The sequence below is a fragment of the Pocillopora verrucosa genome, chromosome 9 (genome assembly GCF_036669915.1).
Source record: "Pocillopora verrucosa isolate sample1 chromosome 9, ASM3666991v2, whole genome shotgun sequence".
In the NCBI taxonomy this organism is placed as follows: Eukaryota; Metazoa; Cnidaria; class Anthozoa; order Scleractinia; family Pocilloporidae; genus Pocillopora; species Pocillopora verrucosa.
The window spans coordinates 15167516-15192869 of NC_089320.1; the positions used below are offsets into that span (position 1 = coordinate 15167516).

Here is a 25354-nt window from a genome sequence, read left to right on the forward strand (position 1 = left end):
TTTTAAAACAAGAATGGTGGACAGGAGTTACCGCCTACTTATTTTACCCCCATCCCCCTAAAAATGATTTATTTTTGCATGTCGCCATGACTTCCGTTGTTCGTTTGCAACATTTTTAACTTAAGGGAGAAATAAGCAAGAAGATTGAGGTGAAGATTTCAATCCTTTCAGAACGGTCTCTCACCTAAATCTGTCTTGATATAACTTTGGTCGTCAGGTAAGCGAAGACGAAAAAAAAAACCAAAAAATTCCTTAAAGAGCTATGTGCATGGCACCCAATTTTTTCATTTTCTCTCGATGATACATCTTATATTTTTTGCTTGCACAACCTGTTCAAAGCTGAGAAAGAGAAATTGTTTGAACCCCAAATTAATCCCTGATAAATCAAATCACATCCTCGGCACACAAAGGATCTTTATTTCGTTTACTACAGCATTATCACAACTATTAGAACCAAACGAGTCAGTTCAAACGAAAAAGTCCAATAACTAGATCAATCAAGTGAGATCTAAAAAGAGTAACAATTAATCTACCTAAAATTTCATTCTGAACTTTTGAAGGCCTTTCGTTTCCTACTGGGAATAGAATGTAAATAAGTACCCGTGTCGTTCATTCTTAGCAGAAGTTTCCTCGATCTAGTACTCCTCCTCCTACTCTGGTGCCGGCAAACACAACCTGCAATTATATTAAGAGCCATTGAAGCAAAAGAGTTGCGAATAGGGTAACTTTAAAATGACCGAACTTCAACGTAAGATCGAAGTATTCACAACAACCAACAGAAAATAGAGAGAACAGCCGATTAGAGCAAAACAAAATGCCACACGGAACCATGGATACGGGCGAACACAAGTGTCCGAGTCGTAATTGTTTTGGGTTTCTATGTGATTGGTTGTGAAGTTGACGCAAGTTTTCGAGACCAAAGCACAAGCCATGTAATCCCCAACAACCTCCCTAACTCACTTGAATATTCATGTTAATGTTACATTTTTTCAGCTATTAATCAATGCGGACAGGAGCCCATCACCCGGAGCCTCCATACACACTCTATCGTTGAGTCAACCTTTGCTCGTACCTTTTTATTTTTAGAACAGTCAAGTTTCGATTCCGCGCGAAATTGGGCTGTTTTCGCCTGCGTCCCCACTTTAAACAAAAAAATATGGAGGCGAAAGCAAAAGGAAGCCGATTCCCTTTTCGAGTAAATCCATTTTGCTATATTCTTGGAAGGTTTTGAAGGTCTTGAAGGGTGATGGGCTCCTGATGCGGATAATTTTGCTGCGAGTCATTAATTGATAAGCTATTTCAACATTCCCATAGAATCCTTTGCGCCCCTTTAGAGGAGACTCCTTGCAGTTTTGTATCAGTACATTAACTACCAGACAGGATGGCTACATCTTGCTCTCCTTCTTTCGGGAGCCCACGAAGGAAGGAAGCAGGTGAGTGATTTTACGTGTTGGAAAAATAGAGACTGCTCAGTTGAAACAGGGCGCTCTCCATACCGATTGTCCTGGCAGTATGCAAAATGTTCATTACATATGGACCACTAAAGCACATTTGGGTCCAGCACATGGCCCATTTTTTCAAAAGCTTTTTCGTTGCCCTTGGTAGAAAACTAAATAAGAATTGCCGGGCTAGAGTACGAATCTAAAAGGGAAGCATGGAGCACTTTTTCTACTTTTCTACAATAAAGTTAAGGTTACTCAGGCAAACCCCGAAAACCCCAAACTAATTACTGTTGCTCTTAGCGATTTAGTTTTCTAAATAGTACTAGTGTAGGCTTTCTGCTCTTTTCTTGTAAGCATGCTTGAATGTACAAATTCATTTCCACTTCTCTATGATAAAATTTAATAATCAATCAGGTCAGATCTTAAAAGAGTTATAGTGAATTTAATGAATACTTAATTCGAAACTTTTTATAGCCTTTCGCTTCCTAGTGAGAAATGTCAAGCGCGATAAAGAGCGTTTCTCTGATTAGCTGCATTTTCTTTACTTTTCTCCTAACCGCGGAATAATTCCTACTTTAAAGAACTCACTTATGCCCTCCATCAGTCAATGCGTGAGCTATTCCTTGGCCCAATGAATACATGGCAGAACCAATCATTCTCTGATTCGGTTCCTGCCTTGAATAGAATCTAAAGCTCATTCCTCTTCCCGATGCTTCAGCTCTGAGAGGTGGTGGGTACTCTGAGTCATAGCAACTGCAAGTATATTTAGAACCAGTTAAGGAAAAGAGGGGTGAGGGGGGTAACTTTACAATGATCGATCTTCAACTGAGCGTCCTATAATAAAGATCGAAATGTTTAATAACAGCTCCCATCAAAAACTGATTAGAGCAAAACATGGAGCCATGCGAAATGAACGGGATTGTGAATACCACTAAAGCACATGGCCAATTTCTTCAATAACTTTTGCGTAGCCTGGGTGGCAGAAAACTGATTCAGAGCTGCCGGGCTAGGGTACGAATCCGCAAGGAAAGTTCGGTGCATTTTTTCTCCATTTCGCGACAAAGGTTAAGATCTTGCTATATTTGTTATCAAGTCTCCGTAAATATTCTCATTTGATACCTACTGGATAATCTCGTACTGACCAGTTGCAATAAAGTTAAGCAAGCAAACCCGGCAAAAATCTCGAACTAATTGTCGTTATCGCGATTTAGTTTTCTCGCGAATGGTCGCCTTTTTCCTATAATATTCCATAAATAGTTTCGGTGTTCATAGTTTGTTGAGTTTCGGCCACATACCTTTGGCAATAAGAACCTTGGCTGGCTATGTCATTACATTGGCAACACCTCCCGGTTTTGTCGCTGTAGCATCTAAACAATAAATAAATATTGACAATGTGAATTTGTTGTCCAAGGGAAGTTGGAAAAAGTATTCACAAGATGGGCCTCGTCTCATGTACAGACCATTTTACCCAACACAATATTAATCTCGTTCCCATGGTCCTGCGAGGGAAGAAGATACATCACAGCGAAAGAAGATTTACTTACGGGTTTTTGTGACAACCGCCAAACCTTTCCTCGCCATCACGTATTGGCTCCTTGCAGTGTTTACACACCGGAAATTGCCGTTCGTAACACCTGGAATAAAGAATATATACGAAGGTGATTCAAAATTTAATAACCATGAGGAAGAGGTGGTTGTCAACTGAACACGGCATTGGTTGACTGGGTGACGAAGATACGTATGTCAACGATTTTTCACGTATATTCTCTTGGTATTTTTGTCTCCTTCGCAGCCGTTCCTTGGGATGCCATGCTACGCTCCCCCAAATGAATTGGGGTTGGTGTCCGGGTAAGAGATACGTAATAACCCACAGAATTGCTGCAAGGAAGACTCTCAGTCATTTTCATCTGGAAATCTAGAATCGCCTGAGATATTTTCGAACAGGAAAACTGATATTTTGCAGAGATTAACGAAATCCTCTCTCTTTGACTTCCTAAATTAGATGATATGCTACGCTTGCTATGTAAGACTCGTGTGGAATTTCTGGGAATTGACAACTATTGTTGACGTTAAGTAATTTAACTTTTGTTGGGGTTAAAAAAATTTTAATTTAGATTTCCAAGTATTTGTAAACAGTATTTGTAATTAGTAAAAGGATTGCTTAAGGCAGTTCGCATGTCAATTCAAATTCTATTTCCAGCTTATGTCTTCCTGTTTTCAACTATTGAAAGCCATGTGAGTGTCTCAATACGAATTTTCAAGCCTTTAGTTATTTTGTGGTCTCGATGCTTAAAATCCTCCACTTCGAACACGAAAAAAATTGGCTTACTCGTAATGCTTCTAGTAAAAGTATTTGTATTTGATTTTAGAAATAGAATCTGTCATTAACTTTGCCTTCCACCACTTCAACGCTTTCGATTAAGGCCTACCAGCAAGTAACAGCCTCTGTCGTAGTGATCTTTCTAGAAATGGCGGAGACCTATCCATGCGAAACGAACTAACAAAAAACCGAATTTTCTCGGCGCAAACTTAAAATACAAGAAACATTCTTAGCAGCCTCTTGTGCACAACTTTCGTTGTAAGTTTAGAAAAACCAAAACCAAATTTTGCCTAGCAAAGAAGAAATGAAACGAACAAACTTGTTTCAACCGCAACTCAAATTGGCCTAGCGGCTCTCAAAACGAAACTAATTTAAAAATGGATTTCCGGGAAAGAAAGGTACGATAATATTGATCCACATACAACTGAAATACAAAGTCAAGTCTTTGAAAGTATTCTTGATTCAGTTCTACTGTTTCTGATCATGTAATGGCCCTCATAGAGAAATAATTCACAAGAAAATCCACCTCCTGAGAGTTGATTTCGAATCCCATAGTCGTCAGGGGATAAATATTGATCATGAAGCTAAAGAGGAAGAGAAGGTTGTTTAGGTTTCTTGGATCGTTCGCAAAACAAGATGAATTGCCATTTAAATTCTTCTCTGATAGTGAACGCTATCGATGTAACGAAGTTATTCAATTCTAGTAAATTTTCCTTGAAATGCCGCTTGAACAAGGATGAAAGCAAGATGCACAAACCTTTCGCAGTAGTTTCCTTCGGTTATCTTGTCTCCACACGTACTACAGTAGTTTCCCATGATCTTAAAAGTCCAGTTTAACTAAAGCGCTGTAACTCTCGAATCGTCTCAAATCGAGCTGAAATAAAACTTTCAGACGACGCCAAAACCTCCCAACATTAGGAAATGAGTATGAGGCAGGACGGCAGAACGGACCTTCTTGAAGGAATTATGCTTATAGTTCATTGGTCAGGATTTGACATTTCGGTAGCACTCGGGAGGGAATGCAATTTTTCACGTGTTTGAATTGTATTCCACCAATCAAATTCCATTTTGCCAAATTAGACTTTGCTCCATCACGTGTCATTTCCTTGTAAACAACCTGCATTTCATCACGTGTTCTAACTGCATTGTCCAACCTACCCACTGAAAAAATTCACATGGAACTAAATGCTACTGATAGTAATTTTGACCTTTTTACAGTTCCCGGCGCCATATTGGATTAGTAACCGCGCATACACGATAAGGAGGCTGGGGTTGACCCGGCGGTTCTTTCATACAGCTGATCTGCTGACATTTCACGATCTAATGCACTTTTCAATGTGATTTCTCCCTTCAAAATAGCTCTTTAACTCAACAATATGAAAATTTCGTCATTAGATGACATCCAGAAACTCGAAGCAAAAGATCTCAGGGAGATTCTTAAATCTAATTTAAAATCGACGGGCTGAATTAGAGCCGACTTGGTGTTGAAAGTTTATGCTTTGCTGATGCGAGACGTCCTTCCATCGAGTAGTGGAGAAAACCGAGAACTTCTTACAGATGTCCAGGACCTAGAACGAAAGCAGAGCGACTTCAGATACGAAGTAACTATGGTAAGGATTTCAGCCCTTGGATGGGCGAGTAATCTCCGTAATTTACCTAAGATGAATTTCAGTCAGCTTTACGATTACCCCGTTGTTTCACGAGAATATCGCCACATCGTGTTGAGAGGAACGCATTACAGGAAGTACCACAGAAGCTGTTCAGGATGACTTAGAAAGCGAGGCAACGGCTGCAGCCCTCTAGGTAGAGGAGATTTGTTATTGCTGCTATTGTTGATGTGGTACTTGTTGTTGTACCATATTCTTCAGTTAAAGTTGTTCCCATTTCGTTCACCAAGATGTCTTTTAGTTTGCCATTTGTTCATTTTATCTTATGGGAAACTATACAATAGAGCCTGTAGAACTACTTGATTATAACCCTTGTTTCTATCAACCCATGAGGAAAACTGTAACTAACAGATGTCACAATATTTTCATACCCATCTGGCCCAGGACAACCTATGCTCGTGATACATTGAAAACCATTTCAGTTTGCGACTCATGGTAATTTATTAGGTGGCAAGACGCCATTGAAAGAATCAGACCAAAATATTAGACAATTTAAAAACTCATAGAAGTGACTGATTCACGTAACTTCTCCAAACACTATCCAGCAAACAGATACTGTTAATACTGAAACTTATCAAGCAGAAGTTATCTTGATCTTACATCAAATTCTCATAACTCATTTACAAGTAAATGTGTTGCAACTAGAAGGGAGAATTGACAATCAGATCTTGGGTATTTAAGGGTTAAAGGAAGAGAACAGAAATGCTTCCTCTCAGCTACTGATCTCAACAATGCTAGTCCTTTACACACATTTAAGTTTCTGTCCGTGATAAACATTCAGTGAATTGATATTCCCATTCTTAGCACTCAGAGGCCTTCTGACACAAAGGTTTGCTATACTAGTTCTGATTGCATTGTGTTAACCAATGTTATGATATAATTTTGAGATGTAAAGAAGATACTTAAAAGATTGAGAAATATATCCAAATCAAGATATTTATTTTATCCTGTTATTGTTACCATAAGATTTGTTTGAAAGAGAATCTTTCAGACCATTGAAATGTATAAGAAAATTATTTTTTGCAATTTTAGTTGGTGAAACTCACTTCTTCTTTTTTTCAATTTAAAGCATCAAATTGATTGATACATAAAGCACACAAAATATTTTTTGAGAGTTCCATGTGGCATCCATAGTGGATTACTCTGCTATCATAAAAATAAAAAATAACAACTAATGAAAACTGCTTTTGTCACAATTGCTACCAAATTTGAGTCAGTTTTCTGGGTCTGCCATAATAAGTGAAAACTCTGAAGATACAGTGTCTTGGTTATTTTATTAATAGCAATTACTTTGCAAGAGTTACTCTGCTAAGAGTGTTTTAGGAAAGCCATGTAGTAACAGGTGAGCAGCACTGAACTTCTTGACTTGCTGCCAGAATAAAAAAAACTCCACTGAACTTAAAACAATTCAGATACCTACTAGAAAATTTGTACTAATTTTGCAACAAAAGTTACCCTCATCCATAATTCACAAAGAATAAGATAAGTATAGAATGATAAATACTTTGCAAAAATACATGCCTCCGTGCATAAACTTGAAGAAGTGAAAGCTCGTTGGCAAACCATTGGGGCCATAAAATGTATTTGAACAACCAAAAGTGGCACACTGCTTTCCTTTCTTTTTGGGAGAAAAATTAGCTTTATCGAGATTTCGGCTAGGACCATCCATTTTCCCTAAAAATCGAACAATTTTACTGACCACGTACGAATTTCACCAAAAGCTCTCACAGATTTCACGCGGGTCAACCCCAGCCTTGTTCTCACGTGTGCGCGGTTGCATTTCCAATATGGCGCTGGGAACTGTAAAATTCAAGGGTCAAGCAGGACTTTGAAAATTTTTTACTTTGCTAGTATTATTATTATAATTGTTTTATTATCTTCTCCTTTTTTAAGTTCAAGAAGTAAACCTAAACGAAGCGTGTATCCGTTAGTTTTTCTTAAATTTTTATTAGACATTTTAATGTATTTTTCGATTTTTTTAAGGATTTTATAATTTTTGTAAATATTTTTAGAGATCATTGTGAATAAAGGATTATCATTTTTACTAAATACAGGAATGGCTCCGACCTGTGATTGGATGATAAAAATAGTAAAAGTTAATAAGTTATGGCTTGCTTGCTCGTGAGTATTGTTTACCGCGTGTCTCGAAGCGGAACAATGAACTATCAATGCTAGTGAAAACACCGATGTATCAAACAAGAAATGGTTACTTACGTAGCGAAGGGAAGGCAGCCTTTCTTGTTCAGCGAGGTCGTTCAGCGATATTCCGGTGATGAAAAAGTTATCTGCTGACTAAAATCATTTAGTCAGTTCAGGCGGACGATCAGAGACTGGAGCCATTCCTGTATTTCACCGCTGACAGGAATATCTCCGACTCAAACGTTTATTAATTTTTTTTTCAATAATTTTTATATTATTTTTAAACAATTTTTAAAAAAAATTTAAAAAATTTAAAACTAAACTAAAGAGCAGCGCTGTGCGAACAGTAGTTGTAAAACTTCTTTATTCTCTGACGCGTTTCGTCTAACTGTCGTAAACTTCTTCAGGGAGTTTTACAAGTCAACACCAAACGCTTATATTTATAAGCCATTGTTAGCGGCCATTGCGTGGGCCAATGACCATAAGGGCTTGGCTGGACCTACGAGCAGGAATAGGCAAAGCTGTGAAAAATTTGAAAATTTTTTCTGAAAATTTTTTAGGCGAGGTGAGAAATATTTTTGGGAGCCACGGTTTTAGCTAAAAATTTTCAAATTTGAAAAATTGAAGCGGTTTTTTACAGACGATGCCTGGAAAGTAGTTGGCAAATTAAGTTAGGATGGCTCGTGTACTTTACAGAAAATGTGGTGTTAAGGATATCGAACAAAAGAGCAGCCTTTTTTTTTGATTAGATCAATTGTCAATTACTTTAATTTGTGTGCCTAGTTACGATCGTAGTTACAATGTTTATCTTTTTCCCTATTGGTTTGTAATCGGATATTTTAGCGTCACCACGCGCATATAAAAGCTAAATTAGCGTCCCTATAAGCCAGAGTTTCGCAAGATTTCGCCTTGAACAGCAATAACTTCGTCTTTCGTTCCAAACCTTTGGCACAAGCGGGACCGATATGTAAGTGATTTTGTTAGTTTTATTTCAATATGTTTAAGTTTAGTTTTTCACCTTGGGCGATAGCGCACATATGTACTGTGTTGTACAACAGTACAACAAATTATCTTGAAATCAAAGGAGTATTTTGAAATAACTAGACGCTCACAAAGTAACGCCCACATTTTAGTCTTTGGGCTGTTAATCAGCCGCAAATGGTCATTGTGTAGCCGATCTTTGAATCTCGAGTAGTTTTAATTTAGCCTTTTATGATTTGTTTATGTTAATTCACGTTGATTGTTGTTATTTTAATCGCGTTATCGACATAAGCACGTAAAGCGTTTCTTTCATGCCTTTCGCACCAATTCAATTAGATTCATGCTTTCGTTATAATATTATTGCAATTTCAGTTTACGATCGTGATCGTGACCGTGATCTAAATAAACACCGTTGATAGTCATCTTGGTTTTCGTGGTTTCATTACGACCGGTAAAATAGTTCCCACATCAGCGACACTTAGAAAACACGCATAGCGACACCCCTCGAAGTTTCCTCTTTCGTCGCAAGCGTCACAGTAAAATAAACTTGTGAAGCCGGAAGCCTCCTTTGCTGCACATCTGTTTTACACTTACGATCAGCCAAGCTAGCGCCGCAGATTTCGTTCGTAAGGACTTCTACGTTGACGACGGTTTGAAGTCCGTTCCCTTGGTAGACGACGCAGTGAAGCTGATCGTAAGTGTAAAACAGATGTGCAGCAAAGGAGGCTTCCGGCTTCACAAGTTTGTGTTCAGAGCAAGACAGAGCAGATGGTGTGAAAGAGTTAGACTTAGACCTTGATTCACTTCCCTTAGAGCGCGCAATCGGCGTCCATTGGTATGTTGAGTCTGACTGCTTCCAGTTCGTTATCGTACTACAAGATAAGCCATGTACTAGACGGGGTATACTCTCCACTGTGAGCTCGATTTTCGATCCCCTCGGATTCGTTGCTCCGCTCTTGTTGGATGGAAAGTCAATTCTTCAAGATTTGTGTCGCCATGAAGTAGGCTGGGATGATCCGATACCAGAAGACATCAAAGTTAAGTGGGAAAAGTGGAGATCAGATTTGTTAGAAGTTCAACGCATTTCAATTCCCAGATATAAGCCCGATGACTTTGGTCGTGTTGTGAACGCACAACTTCATCACTTCTCGGACGCGAGCGTCAAAGGTTATGGTCAGTGTAGTTACCTGCGCCTTGTAGACGAAAACCAGAGAGTTCATTGCTCCTTTGTTATGGGAAAGTCCAGAGTGGCACCGTTGAAGCCTGTAACTATACCACGCCTGGAACTTACCGCCGCCGTGTGCTCAGTGAGAATCAGACAGCGGTTGCGACTTGAGCTAGAGTACACCATTGATAAAGAATACTTCTGGACAGACAGTAGAGTGGTACTTGGATATATAGCCAACGAGAGTAGGCGTTTTCACGTGTTCGTCGCTAACAGAGTTCAAGAAATTCAAGAAAACACTTCAATTGATCAGTGGAAGTACGTCGAATCAAAACAAAACCCAGCAGATGAAGCGTCTCGAGGCCTGAAGACACAAGAGCTGTTACATTCCCGCTGGATTACTGGGCCAGCGTTTCTTTGGGAGAACGAAAACAAGTGGCTACCCAAAGAAGACCACAAACTCCCAGAAAACGACCCAGAAGTTAAGAAGTCTGTCGCCATGGCAACCACGACAATAGTGCAAGCACATTCAGAAAGTTGAGCCTTGCTGAAAGAATAGAATATTTCTCTGACTGGTATCGAGCCAAGCGAGCAGTTGCCCTATGTCAACGCTACGTCAGAGTTCTGAGAGATCGAGCGCTCAAGAAGAAGTGCATCCATGAAGAAGTGCAAGTGCTGAACGTCAGTGATTTGAAGAACGCCGAGAGTGCAATTATTTGTGATGCACAGATTAAAGCCTTTAAAGAGGTAATAGAAGTTTTACAGAAGATGAAGCAGGAAAACACCGACCCTGACAGTAGAGTTTTCGCCCGACAGAGAAAGACCAACATGAAAACAAGCAGCTCACTCTACAAGCTCGACCCGTTCTTGGATGGAAACGGAATTTTGCGAGTCGGTGGACGTCTCAGACGTGCAAGCTTGACAGAAGACGTGAAGTTTCCCATCATCCTGCCTCGAAACAGCCACGTCACCAAGCTGATTGTCAAGCATTTTCATGAACGTACACAACATCAAGGCAAAGGAATGACCTTAAATGAAGTACGATCAAATGGCTTCTGGGTGGTCAGCGGTTCATCGGTAGTCGCCAACATGATTTCATCCTGCGTCAAGTGCCAGAAACTGCGCGGAGCAGTGCAAGAACAAAGGATGTCAGATTTACCCGAAGATCGCGTCGAGTCCACTCCACCCTTCACATACTGCGCTGTTGATTATTTTGGGCCCTTTGTCATCAAAGAGAGAAGGAAGGAACTAAAACGTTATGGCGTGCTCTTCACCTGCATGGCTTCAAGAGCAATACGCATCGAGATTGCCAACTCCCTCGAGACTGAGTCATTTATAAATGCCCTGAGAAGATTCGTAAGTCGTCGAGGACCTATCCGCCAGTTAAGGAGCGATCAGGGGACGAACTTCGTTGGAACTCGCACAGAACTCACCCAAGCATTAGCTGAGATGAACCAAAATAAAATCAAGAAAAAGCTGCTCGAAGAACAGTGTGACTGGTTCACCTTCAAAATGAACGTCCCAGCGGCGAGCCACATGGGAGGCGTTTGGGAGCGACAAATCAGAACAGTTCGTAACGTCCTCGCATCACTATTACAAGACAATGGACAACAGCTAGACGACGAGTCTCTTAGAACCTTGATGTGCGAAGCAGAAGCTATTGTCAACAGCCGCCCCTTGACAGTGACCCAGCTTACTGATCCAGATTCAGCCAGTCCACTCACTCCCAACCACCTCTTGACAATGAAGTCAAAGGTCGTTCTTGCTCCACCAGGTGCCTTCCAGCCAGCCGACATGTATTGTAGAAAGCGTTGGAGGCGAGTCCAGCATTTGGCGAATGAGTTCTGGACTCGATGGAGAAAAGAATTCCTCCTCAGTTTACAGCAGCGCCAAAAGTGGTCACGCCCTCGGAGAAACTTGATTGTTGGTGATGTAGTCATAGTGAAAGATGAAAGTCTTCCTCGGAGTGCCTGGCAGCTAGCAAGAGTATCAGTGGTCTACCCTAGTTCCGATGGCCAAGTACGCAAGGTTCAAGTAGCTCTTGCGGATAGCTGCTTGGACAGCAAAGGCAAGAGGATCAGAACTGTGCGGTACCTGGAGAGACCAGTACAGAAGTTGGTATTGCTGTTGCCAGCGTCAAAGAAAGATTGAGATCCGGGGTAATTCCCAGCCGAGGAACCTTCTAAGAAATGAACTGATCCATGAAAAAGGAACTTATAGAACAGTAATTGATTAATTAATAGAATGATAAATAGATTAACTAAGAAATTGACAGATGTATTGATTAGTGAAATATGAATATTTCAGGGGAGCCATGTTAAGGATATCGAACAAAAGAACAGCCGTTTTTTTTATTAGATCAATTGTCAATTACTTTAATTTGTGTGCCTAGTTACGATCGTAGTTACAATGTTTATCTTTTTCCCTATTGGTTTGTAATCGGATATTTTAGCGTCACCACGCGCATATAAAAGCTAAATTAGCGTCCCTATAAGCCAGAGTTTCGCAAGATTTCGCCTTGAACAGCAATAACTTCGTCTTTTGTTCCAAACCTTTGGCACAAGCGGGACCGATATGTAAGTGATTTTGTTAGTTTTATTTCAATATGTTTAAGTTTAGTTTTTCACCTTGGGCGATAGCGCACATATGTACTGTGTTGTACAACAGTACAACTAATTATCTTGAAATCAAAGGAGTATTTTGAAATACGACTCTTTGACACGGAAATGCTTTTTCCTCGTGGAGTAGATTATCATTCCGGCCTGCATTCTTTCCATTCCACACAGCCACAGAAAAAGTCCGCTTTGTGTCTATTGACTGGTTACCTGCTTGTATTGCGGAAAGAAAATCCTACCAGTGACACAGTTCGAGGTAAAGTAAAGGAAATTTTTCGGTAATAGTAGATAGTATGGGCGTACTTGGCGAGAGAGGTACGGGCTGAAGGAAGAGAAACCCACCGCTCCTCACTTCGAAGCATGGAAACTAGTTAGCGGCGCCAATGATATTTTTTATTACCTCAGTGGGGAAAGATCTAAAGAACTTTACAAAACAAACTATCAAGTTACAAAAAGTAATAAAGTAAAATAACAAACTCGTAGTCAAGACAGACTTGACTTGGCTTTTTCTACCCAGGGTACCAGCAGACGTTTTGGCTCACGTCTAGAAAAAGAAGTAAGAATGATCATTAGAAATATTTCAAGCTTCTTTGGCACGAACGCCATCATGCTGGTATTCATACAGCATGCAGTTGTACGAGTGGTGCCACTTACGCAATAATGAATCACGTTTTGCGCCAATTACATTTCCATTGCTGAGATTATAAATGGAGAAAAACATTACCATGGGCCATTACGTAATCAATGAAGCGTGAGCCAAAACGTCTTTTACTACTGAGGTAGTAAAAAATATAATCGGCATGCTCTTGCATTTCATTTCGTGAGATGTTTGACAATACATAGGACCAGGGAGAGTAAGATTTCAGGGGGGGTGGAGGTTTCATTCGATTCTCGTATTTCATGTATGTGACGTGTTGTCGTTTCGCCCTATTTAAGACATTTATGCCTTGTTTTAGATGGTTTTAGATAGTTTGCGAGTGGCTGTAGATGTTTTTGAGGTGGTTGTAGATGGTTGTAGGTGGTTGTAGGTGGTTGTAGGTGGTTTTAGGTCGTTCCATGTTTTAGCACTTACCCAGGAGAACAACAAATTGGTTGGGTTACTTAAAAGGACTTTTGCAATTTTGGATGCTGTTGGAAAGGCATGCGACTTGCCAAACTTTCATGCCGAGATTGACAGTGCAAGTGCCAAAAATATGGGAGATAAGTTTACCAAGATAACAATTTTTATAATTTGGGGAGCTTTGTGAAATAATTAATAAATGTAAATAATCATGTTATTTTTAATTAATTGTGTGGAAAATTTATGGATAGTTTCATGAAAATCGTGTCTCTTTTCTTAAATTGAAAATTTATGTCACTGTGTATATTTACGATAGGTTTGCTTGATGTTGGGCATATAACCCATGATGTTTTCTTGGCTATTTATTTGCTAGCTTTGACTGTTAATTTTACAATAATTGTTGTAGTAATTCTGTCTGAACATTTTTAGCTAAATTGGTTTCCTGGCTATTTATTCACTAGCTTTGACTGTATAATTTAACAATAACTGTTGTGGTAATTCTGTCTAAGCATTTTTAGATAAATTGATTTGAAATCTGGATATTTTAGACTATGGTGACTTATGAACATACCAAAGTAACTGAAATAACTGTTGTGTTTATTGCAAGGGATTCTATAGACATTTTTAAAGTTTATGGGGAGACTGTTGCTAACTTTGGTTTTATCGCTTCAGTCAAATAAAATTGCTTTAAGTTGCCTTAAGTTGCTTTAAATTGCCCAAAGTTGCCTAAATTTACAGCAACTTAAGGTTCCAGAGTTTGCCTTATATTTTTTGTTTGCACGACCCATTCAAAGTTGTGAAAGAGAAACTGTTTGAACTCTAAATTAATCCCTGATAAATCGGTAACTTATCAAATGAAGTCCTCAGCACACAAATGATCTTTATTTCTTTCACTATCGCATTATTACAACTATTAGAACCAAACGAGTCAGTTCAAACAAAAAAGCCCAATAACTAAATCAATCAAGTCAGATATAACAAGAGTTACAGAGAATCTATCGTAAATTTTATTTTGAACTTTTGAAGGCCTTTTTTTCCTACTGAGAATAGAATGCAAATAAGTACCAGTGTCATGCATTTTTTAGCAGAAGTTTCCTGGATCTAGTCCTCCTCTGATGATGATGACCGCAAAACCAACCTGCAATTATATTAAGAGCCATTGAAGCAAAAGAGGTGCAAATAGGATAACTTTAAAATGACTGAACTTTAACTTAAGTTTGAAATATTCACAACAGCCAACAGAAAACAATAGAACTTTATTTTTTTTCTTGTATCAGCTGATTAGAGCAAAACAAAATTCCACATGAAACCATGGAAAATGGGGGACTGTGAACACAAGTGTCCGAGTTGCAATTGTTTTGGATTTCTATGTGATTGGTTGTGAGGTTGGCACAAGTTTTCGTTTTCAAACTAATTACCGTTACTCTCGGCAATTTAGTTTCTAAATAGTTCTAGAGTAGGTTTTTTGCTCTTTTCTTGTTAGCATGCTTTAATGTAAAAATTTTCACAAATGATTTCCATTTCCCAATGATAAAATATTCTAGATCAAAATTGTTAGAGAACCAAACAAGTCAGTTCAAACGAAAAAGTCCATTAACTTGGTCAATCAAGTCAAATCTTAAAAGAGTTATTGCATTCAATGAATATTTTATTGGAAACTTTTTTGTGGCCTTTTAGCTTTCTAGTGAGAAAATGTCAAGCTAGATAAAGAGTGTTTCTCTGATTAGCTGCAAGTTCCTTACTTTTCTGCCTAGCCATTAGAATAATTCCTACTTTAAAGAACTCACATATGCTCATGAGGTTCGTTGAATTGCAGCCTTCCATTAGTCAATCCTAACATTTTCTCATTTGGTTCCTTATTTGAATAAACTTTAATGCTCGTATCTCCCCTCTTCACCTTGAGTCTCAGAGGTGGTGGGTACTTTGAGTCATAGCAGCTGCAAGTGTATTCAGAACCATTAAAGAAAAAGAGGGTGAGTAGGGTAACTTTACAATGATCGATCTTCAACTGAGCGTCATAAAAGATCGAAATTACGCTATAGTAGTCGAGCATTAATATTTAACGATACTGAGTTATGGTGTCAGTCATTAATTGATGGGCTATTTTAAAAATTTCACAAGAAGCATTTGTACCCCTTAGAGGAAACTCCTTGCAGTTTTGTATCAGTACAGTAATTACCCAAAAGGATGATTGATATTTGCTTTTCGTCTTTCGGGATCCCACGTATAGGAAGGAAAAGGTGAACATTTTTAAGATTTGGAGAAATAGAGACTGCTCAGAGTCAGAATGAAAACATTTGAAACAGTGTCTCTCCATATCGCTTATCCTGGCAGTATGCAAGACGTTCGTTACATGTGGACCACTAAAGCACTCAACAAGTTTTGCGTAGCCTGGGTGGTAGAAAACTGAATCAGAACTGCCGGGCTAGGGTACGAATCCGAGAGGAAAGTTCGGTGCATTTTTTCCATTTCGCGACAAAGGTTAAGATCTTGCCATATTTGTTATCAAGTCTCCGTAAACGTTCTCATGTGATATTGACTGGATAATCTTGTACTGACTTATGGCAATAAAATTATGCAAGCAAACCCAGCAAAAATCTCGAACTAATTACCGATACCCTTCGCGATTTAATTTTCTCGCGAATGGTCGCCTTTTTCCTATAACATTCCACAAATAGTTTCGGTGTTCATGGTTTGATGAGTTTCGGCTACATACCTTTGGCAATATGAACCATTTTTAGCTACGCCATTACACTCGCAACACCTCCTGGTCCTGTTGTTGTAGCATCTAAACATTAAATAAATATCCAAAAATTGACTTTGTTGCCCAAGAGAAATTGGGTAAAGTATTCACAAGGTGGGCCTCTTATCTCATGTACAGACTATTTTACCCAACGAAATATCAATCTCGTTCCCACGGTCCTGCAAGGGAAGAGGATACACACCACGGCGAAGGAAGATTTACTTACGGATTCTTGTGACAATCGCCGAACATTTCCTCGCCAGGAGATATTGGCTTCTTGCAGTGTTCACACACCGGAAACTGCCGTTCGTAACACCTGAAGTAAAGAATTTGTACGAAGGTGATTTTAAACCTAATAACCATTGGAAAGAGGTGATTTTCAACTGAACTTGGCATTGGTTGACTGAGTGACGAAGATCTGCATGTCGACAATGTTTAGGACTAGAATCTGTTATTGACGTTGCCTTCCACCACTTCAACGCTTTCGATCAATGCTTGTATACAAATAACAGCTTCTATTGTAGTGATCTTCCTAGAAACGGAGACCGTCAATACGAATTTTCAAGCCTTTACTTATTTTGTGGTCTAGTAATGCTTCTAGCGAAAGTGTTTTCGGTTTTGGAGCAAGAATCTGTCATTAACGTTGCCTTCCACCACTTCAACGCTTTCGATTAATGCTTACATACAAATAACAGCTTTTATCGTTGTGATCTTCCTAGAAATGGAGACCTATCCTTACATAACGTACTAACAAAACACCGAATTTTCTCGGCGCAAACTTAAAATACTGGAAACAGCTTTAGCTGCCTTTTGTGCGCAAAATTTCGATGTAAGTTAAGAAAAACCAAAACCAAATTATTCCCGGCAGAGAAGTAATGAAACAAAACAAACGTGTTCCAACCGCACCTCAAATTGGCCTAGCGGCTTTCAAAACGAAACTGATTTAAAAATAGCTTTCCGGGAAAGAAAGGTACGAAAACATCAATATTGATCCACATACAACTGAAATACAAAGCCAAGTCTTTGAAAGTATACTTAATAGAAAAGGTAGAAAAGGTTGCTTAGGTTTCTTAGGTCGTTCGCAAAGCAAGACTAATTGCCGTTTAAGTACCTCGCTGATAGTGAGTGAACACTACCGATGTAACAAAGTTATTATCTTATAAATTTCCCTTAAAATACCGCTTGAACGAGGATAAAAGCAAAATGCACAAACCCTTTGCAGTAGTTTCCTTCGGTTGCCGTTTTTCCACACTTACAATAGTAGTTTCCCATGATCTTAAAAGTCCAGTTTAACCAAAGCAGTGGAACTCGCAAATCGTCCCAGTTCGAGTTGAAATAAAACTTTAAGACGACGCCGCCTGCCAATATTAGGAAATGACTACGAGGCAGATTCGTTCCCAGTCCTACGATTGAAAGGACGAAGAACGGAACTTCTTGAGTTAAGAAATTATGCTTATAGTTCCTTGGCAGGCGGTGTGCGCACTCTGATTGCGTTGCATCATGGTCGTAAAATGAAACGCGAGTCATTGGCATCCTGTAGCGGTCGAGTGAACATCTCTGGCAGCAAGATAGCGTGAATAAACGTGGAATGTAATGGGGATTCACTGTCTGTTGCCGTTCCTTTCGAAAGTGTTTGCGGTCCCACGAGACTCCTGTTATTCGTCCGTGACAAATTTATTGTTAGGAGGCAACTGAAGAGATTCAGAAAGAATCGAAACTGCAGCCTTACCCAGGAATCTATTCATTTAGCAGCAGTTACACTTACAGCCGATGGCCGTGTGGATAATATCAAATTCGCGAGTTATTTAACGGGGAATCGACCCTTGACATGCAAACGCATTACAATGACAGCGACCCTCTAATACACGAACTATTTTTCATGTTATACACTTAAAGGCGTAAATACGGGATTCGCGAAAGAAGAAGCCCTACGCCTCCCAAGACCAATTCGTCACGTTCAACGTTTGATGAAAACGTACAGAGTTTCAAATATGCTGAGAGAATAGAGAATACCTAGAATGAAGCTTTGAGAAACGTATTTCTGGAGTTATTTTCTGCGGGAGAGACAGTGTACTTGAAAATAATGAAAACAGCGCGTGCACATGAAAATATTACTCTTTGCAACACAATCTCACCCGGCTTTGCCAAACCTCAAGAATATACAGATGGGGAAATGACATCTTAAAACTAACCCTTTATTATGACATCGTAAACGAAAGTCATTAAAAGATATCCTACTAACAGCTGAGTTTTCAAGTCAAGCGAATGGCAGGAGTCGCACAAGCCCATCAACACCTTTTAACGATCGACTGCCTTTTGCTTTCCAGCTTACCAAGTGTCTGCATTGTAGAGTTATTCGTTGGTCAAGTGATTCCTTTCATTGCCATAATTCAATTGCCCTTCATTAATTGATCAAGATAGTAGATTTACCATAAAACACTCTGATCAGTTAATTTGCCTTTACTTAAAAAAGTAGATTTACAGCGCAATCGAGTATAGAATAGTTACATTGTGTAACGCAACAATAGACCTTTTCTCACCCTTAATCGGTCTCAAACACCAGCACTTAAAATGCGAGAAACACATGTATCGTTGGAGAGCGTTTGAGAGCGTTTGGTCAGAGCTGTTGAAGAAGGATCAAAGCGGCTATCCAAATCTTTGAAAGGCTCCAAACTAAGACGTACATCAAATTTGACCTTCTCGAAAACCGGTCTCAAATTAGATACTAAAAAACAGTGCTTGCGTTTGTCATTGTGAAACATAGAATACGCGACAAATACGTACAAAAAAATACTTTTACACATTCACAATAAATCGAAGTAAATTTACCTATGGTGAAAGGAAAAAGGAACGGCCTAGCTTTTACGGAATGTTCAGTCAAAGTTTGCCGATTTCTGTTGTTTTCACCGCCGTATTGAAATGAAGCTACCACAATGCAATGCAATCGGAGTGCGCACACCGCCTGGTTCATTGGCTAGGACCCCAAAAATGACCTTTCGGTACCACTCCGGGGGAGTAATGCTACCATGCATTTTTAAAAACTGCAATTCCACTAGTTTAATAAATCCCAATGCCCCAATCAAATTGCCGCATTAAGGTATATACCTTGCACCAATCATATCACAGCATTTGGATATCGTGCACCAATCACGGCGTTTAGGGTAAGTATCTCGCACCAATCATGTCACAGCTTTCTTGCAAATGTTGTCATGGTATCAGGGGGCCCTGCACAAAGAATGACATAAACCATAGACTTTGGGCTAATTTTGACGAGTGTAATGGTTTGTGGCCATCGTGAGAGCCTCGTCGATTAAGGTCGAGATTTATCGGGATATCAAAGGTTCTCATTCCACCTTTTTGCATCATTTTTAAGTTAGAACGTGTTTTTTCCGCTCTTCTACTCACAACTCACCCGCCAAACAACTTACATTCCATCACGTACCATGAAAACAGCGTCCAAAGTCCAATCAAAACATGCCCAATCATTGCTCTTCATGAACATTAGTCAATTTTTTCACCTGCTTGAATTGTATTTCAACAATCAAATTCCATTTTTCCAAATTAGACTTCGCTCCATCACATGTCATTTCTTTGTAAACAACCTGCATTTAATCACGTATTCTAACCGCATTTTCCAACCCACTGAAAAAAAATTCACATGCTGCAGATAGTAATTTTTCCACGCAATTCTCCCCAGTTTTGACTTTTTCTGCGAATAAAATTGGCTTTTAGCTTCCTTGAACTAAATCCAGTTGCGTGTTAATTCCTTGTAAACAACCTACATTTTATCGCGTATTTGACGCACAGAGGGCAGAGTCCAGATAAGCAACAACTAATCAAGGAGCCCTCTTCGAAATATTATCCTTCTCTATTGTTCAATGCATCTTCATTTAATTGAGATCGCAATATATCTTTGGTTAGGGTTTTTTGGAGATATAACAGAGTTTCAGCTTGCTTTTCGCGGTGAAATTACGAGGAATTATATTTTTGAGGAAACTAACTGTAGACGAATAATTTTGATTCCTCTTTGTTAGAGGAACGGCAGTAAGCGTAGTCTCTTTCGGAACCGTTATTTGGTCTCATCAATCAACGCGCTCTCTCTCCAACGGGGAATATATGGCATTGCGTGACGAGACCAAATAAAGGCTGTAAGGGGGGAAACGATGCATTTTATTTTTTCTTAGAAGTATTTAGACAATGGACTACAAAATATCTGCGTGAGTTCAGATAAATCAGTTTTTTTTCTTTCTCTTAAGGTGAAGTAATGCGATATTTTCGTCCGTTCGAAAGTTATGCTCTTTTTCCGTTACAAAAACATTTGGTAAACGAAGTGTCCCGTCTCAACCCGCCCAGCCGAAAAAATAACTCTTGCATGCTACGCATGCCTATGTTTTCCCTTTGTTGTGTATTGTCTGATCTCGCAAAGATTTCACCACATGGAAATAGAAAATAATGACAGATTCACAGCCAATAGTTAGGTTAGATGCCATCGCTACATAGACAATATATCTTCATTAATATCCGTACGCCATCTTGAATCCGCCATGTACTGTTGCATCCGCCATCTTGGATATTAAGAAACGATTATTCTAAGACATGATGAAGCGAAATTTTTTTAAAATGTAAAGCATTGTACGTTTTAATTAAAATAATTATTATTCAATCTTCACACACCCCTCAAGTTTAAGGAGACTGGGACTGGCATGGCGGCTGAGTGAACGCTTAAAGTCGAGCTTCTTCTCTTTGGTCGCTTTTAAACCCCTAATTGAAGAATTTTCATGCCTCTAAAGCGAGGGATAGACCATCATTTTCATCGTCATCATCCACAGAGAGAAAAGATTCTCCGGACGAAAAAATGATCGAGAGCCGAATGTTACGAAGTATTCGAAGCTCTCAACATGGCGGAAAACTAAGAGAGCTTAATATTATCGAGTCTCAACTCAATGAGATGCATACAAAAATAGCTAACATTGAAAAGACAGTAAGTAGATAGGACAGAGAGGTCAAAAGCTTAGAGAACAGGACGAAGAAACCGGAAAAGAACGTTTAGCAAGTAGAGGAAGCCATACAATACAAAGGAGATGACAACAGTGAAATAGAATGCCAGTGAGCACCCGCGTCGTTTATTCCTAGTAGAAGTTTCCTGGATCTTGCCCTTTTCCGAGGGCAAAATCAACCTGCAATTATATTAAGAGCCATTGAAGCAAAAGAGGTGCAAATAGGATAACTTTATAATGACCGAACTTCAACTTAAGATCGAAATATTTTCACAACAGCCGAGAGAAAATAATAGTACATTGTTTTCTCTTGCAACAGCTAAATTAGAGGAAAACAAAATTTCACACGGAACCATGGAAAACGGGGGACTGTGAACACAAGTGTTCGAGTCGCAATTGTTTTGGGTTTCCATGTGATTGGTTGTGAGGTTGGTGCAAGTTTTCGTGACCAAAGCACAAGCCATGTAATCCCCAATAACCTCCCTGACTCACTTGACTGATTCAATCATTTTCTGATTCACTTCCGTCCTTGAACGAAGTTTCAAGTTCACTCCTCCCACCAATACTTCAGCTCTGAGAGCTGGTGGGTACTTTAGGTCATAGCAACTGCAAGTATATTTAGAACCAGGTAAGAAAAAGGGGGGTGAGTGGGGTAACTTTATAATGATCGATCTTTAACCAAGCGTCGTAAAATAAAGATAAAAATGTTCAATAGCAGCTCCAATCAACAACTGATTACAGCAAAGTATGGAGCCACGGAAAATGGGCGGGGTTGTGAATACAAGTGTCCAAGTCGCAATTGTGTTAGGTTTCCATGCGATTGGTTGAGGAGGAGGCGAAAGTTTTAAGTGACCAAGGTATAAGCCATGTAATCCACAATAACCTCTGTAACTCACCTGGACATTTATAGAACGCACTAGTGGTCAAGTATTAATTGTCGACGATACTGAATTATGATGTCAGTCAATAATTGATGAGCTATTCCAACATTCCACCAGAAGCATTTGTACCCCTTAGAGGAGACTCCTTTCAGTTTTGTATCAGTACAGTAAGTACCCAATAGGATGGCTCATGTTTGCTTTTCGTCTTTCGGGATCTCACGTGTAGGAAGGAAGTGGCGGAGCATTTTTGAGATTTGGAGAAATAGAGACTGCTCACAGTCTAAAAGAAGACAATTGAAAAAGTGTGCCGGCATGGCTCTTCATATCGCCTATTCTGGCAGTATGCAAGACGATCGTTACATATGGACCACTAAAGCACATGGCTAATTTCTTCAACAAGTTTTGCGTAGCCTGGGTGGTAGAAAACTAAACCAGAACTGCCGGGCTAGGGTACGAATCCACAAGGAAAGTTTGGTGCATTTTTTTCCATTTCGCGACAAAGGTTAAGATCTCGATGTATTTGTCATTAAGTCTCCGTAAACACTCTAATTTGTTACTAACTGGATAATCTTGTACTGACTTATTGCAATAAAGTTATGGAAGAAAACCTGGCAAAAAAAATCGAACAAATAACGATACCCTTCGCGATTTACTTTTCTCGCAAATGGTCGCCTTTTTCCTATAACATTCCACAAATAGTTTCGGTGTTCATAGTTTGTTTCGGCTACATACCTTTTGCAATAAGAACCTCGGTTAGTTATGGCACCACATTCGCAACACCTCCCGGTCTTGTTGCTGTAGCATCTAAACATGAAACGAATATTAAAAAAGTGACTTTGTTGCTCAAGGGAATTCGGGAAAAGTACAAAAGTATCCACAAGATGGGCCTCTTGTCTCTCGAACAGACTATTTCACCTAACACAATATCAATCTCGTTCCCATGGTCCTGCGAGGGAAGAAGATACATCATAGCGAAGGAGGATTTACTTACGGCTTCTTGTGACAGTTGTCGACCTCTTCCTCGCCATCACGTATTGGTTTCTTGCAGTATTCACACACCGGAAATTGCCGCCCGTAACACCTTGAATAGAGAATTTTTATTCAAAATATCATCGATATGATATGCTACGCTCGCTATGTAAGACTCAACTAGAATTTCTGATAATTGACAACTTTTGTTGATGTTAAGAAATTTTAGCTTGGTGTTTCCAAGAGTAATCAACTTTTGTTGAGGTTGAAAAATTTTAGCGTGGATTTCCAAGAATTATCAATTTGTAATGGAGTTAACAAATTTTAGTTTGGATTTCCAAGAGTTATCAATTTTTGTTGACGTTGAGAAATTTTGGTTCAGCATTTCCAAGAATTGTCAACTTTTGTTTGCTTTGAGAATTTTCGGTCTGGCAATACTTACAATACATTCAGTTCTCAAAATAAGTTACATCTACAAAGCAAATGCAAGGATTTTTGAAATAAAACTGATCACCACATTGCAGAATTATCCAGCTACACGCGGACATACGCTCATTCGTGTCATATTTGTATTGCGCAAGATTTCCAAGAATCACACAATAATTTCCGTATTTGTAAACAATAAAAGGATTGCCTAAGCCTTTTATCTTTCTGATCTGAACTACTTGGAGAGTCAATACGAATTTTCAAGCCTTTACTTATTTTGTGGTCTCGTAATTCTTCTAGTGAAAGTGTTTTCGGTTTTGGAACAAGAATCTGTCATTAACATTGCCTTCCACCACTTCAACACTTTCGATTAATGCTTGCATACAAATAACAACTTCTATCGTCGCAGTGATCTTCCTAGAAATGGAGATCTATCCATGCATAACGTACTAACAAAACACCGAATTTTCTCGGCGCAAACTTAAAATACAGGAAACAGAGTTTTAGCCGCTGTTTGTACACAAAATTTCGTTGTAAGTTTAGAAAAACCAAAACCAATTTATTCTTGGCAAAGAAGAACCGAACGAACAAACTTGTTCCAACCGCACCTCAAATTGGCCTAGTGGCTTTCAAAACGAAACTGATTTAAAAATAGATTTCTGGGAAAGAAAAGTACGAAAACATCAGCAATATTGATCCACATACAACTGAAATACAAAATAAAGTCTTTGAAAGTATTCTTGATTCAGTTTTATTGTTTCTAATCATGAAATGGTTCTAATAGAGTAATAATTCACAAGAAAATCCACCTCCTGAGAGCTGATTTCGAATCCCATAGTCGCCAGCGGATAAATATTGATCATGAAGCTAATAAGGTAGAAGAAAAGGTAAGGTAGTAGAAAAGGTTGCTTAGGTTTCTTGGATCGTTCGCAAAACAAGATGAATTGCGGTTTAAATACCTCGCTGATAGTGAACGTTATGAATATAACGAAGTTATTCAATTCTAGTAAATATCTTTTAAAATACCGCTCGAAGAAGGATAAAAGCAAAATGCACAAACCGTTCGCAGTAGTCTCCTTCGTTTGCCGTGTTTCCACACACCTTACAGGATTTTCCCCAAATTAAGGTCATACCGGATGATCTTAGAAGCCTAGGTTAACCAAAGCGCTTTAACTCTCGTATCAAACCAGTTCGAGCCGAAGTAAAACTTTCAGACGACGCCAACACCAGCCAACATTAGAAAATGAGTATGAGGTAGATTCGTACCCAGTCCTACGATTGAAAGGACGGACCTTCTTGAATTAAGGAATTATGCTTAAAGCCTTCGTAACCCCTGGGAAGATATGCAGGATACAAGTCTTTGAACGTCTAGAAGTATTCAAAATAAATGCTTTGACTTCTTTCTCCCTTTGACTGTTTGTTTTACCAACAGAGCTCCTTCAATAGTATGGGAGAAAGAGGACATTTCTTTTTTGCTCTCGCTTGGCCCACTTATCCTCTTATCGTTCACACACAAAGTTGTCTCCAATTAACCAGAACAACAATTTTTCCCTCACTATGACAATGTTGCCTTCACTAATAGCAGATTGAGGGGTCAAGTCTCTGCTGACGAAAATTGGAGCGACATTAACCTATGCTTTAGTTGTCACGTGATATTTGACCGTTAGTAATGCTGATTATTGATATATAGGCACTTTTAATGGAAGTTGCAGTAGGGGTTAGAGACTTTTGCATTTGTTTAAACTGGAAAGTTACTGCTACGCCCTGGCTGTGGAATGAACAACAAATACAGAGTACACGTAAAGTGTGGCCAGGCGAAGTATGAAGAATTCCGAATACCTATAATACCCAACAAGCTCATGTATTTGCTGGTTGATCATCAACCAGAAGTATCTAATTGGCTATTGACTTTAATTTCCAGATTTTCGTTCAATGCACTTTATTTGAAT

At 39.1% G+C, this 25354-nt stretch overlaps 4 protein-coding genes across 4 annotated transcripts; 2 read left to right on the forward strand and 2 right to left on the reverse strand.

The window, feature by feature from the left end:
- Window positions 1-396: 396 nt before the first annotated feature.
- Window positions 397-4967, reverse strand: LOC136283262 (uncharacterized). The gene is made up of 5 exons (XM_066171798.1): window positions 4520-4967; window positions 2987-3076; window positions 2738-2809; window positions 2031-2195; window positions 397-675 (listed from the first exon to the last, which is right to left on the reverse strand). The coding sequence occupies exons 1-5, from the start codon at window positions 4576-4578 to the stop codon at window positions 651-653; spliced, it is 411 nt and encodes a 136-aa protein (XP_066027895.1). The 5' UTR covers window positions 4579-4967; the 3' UTR covers window positions 397-650.
- Window positions 4968-9258: 4291 nt separating this feature from the next.
- On the forward strand, window positions 9259-10255 carry LOC136283510 (uncharacterized). Its single transcript, XM_066172476.1, has 2 exons — window positions 9259-9330; window positions 9410-10255. Exons 1-2 carry the CDS (start codon window positions 9259-9261, stop codon window positions 10253-10255), a joined length of 918 nt encoding a protein of 305 aa, XP_066028573.1.
- A 227-nt stretch (window positions 10256-10482) lies between these two features.
- LOC136283511 (uncharacterized) lies at window positions 10483-11865 on the forward strand. The gene has a single exon (XM_066172477.1). The coding sequence runs from the start codon at window positions 10483-10485 to the stop codon at window positions 11863-11865; it is 1383 nt and encodes a 460-aa protein (XP_066028574.1).
- Window positions 11866-21550: 9685 nt separating this feature from the next.
- LOC131780060 (uncharacterized) lies at window positions 21551-24536 on the reverse strand. The gene is made up of 4 exons (XM_066171799.1): window positions 24466-24536; window positions 23002-23091; window positions 22743-22814; window positions 21551-21735 (listed from the first exon to the last, which is right to left on the reverse strand). Exons 1-4 carry the CDS (start codon window positions 24534-24536, stop codon window positions 21618-21620), a joined length of 351 nt encoding a protein of 116 aa, XP_066027896.1. The 3' UTR covers window positions 21551-21617.
- Window positions 24537-25354: the final 818 nt, after the last annotated feature.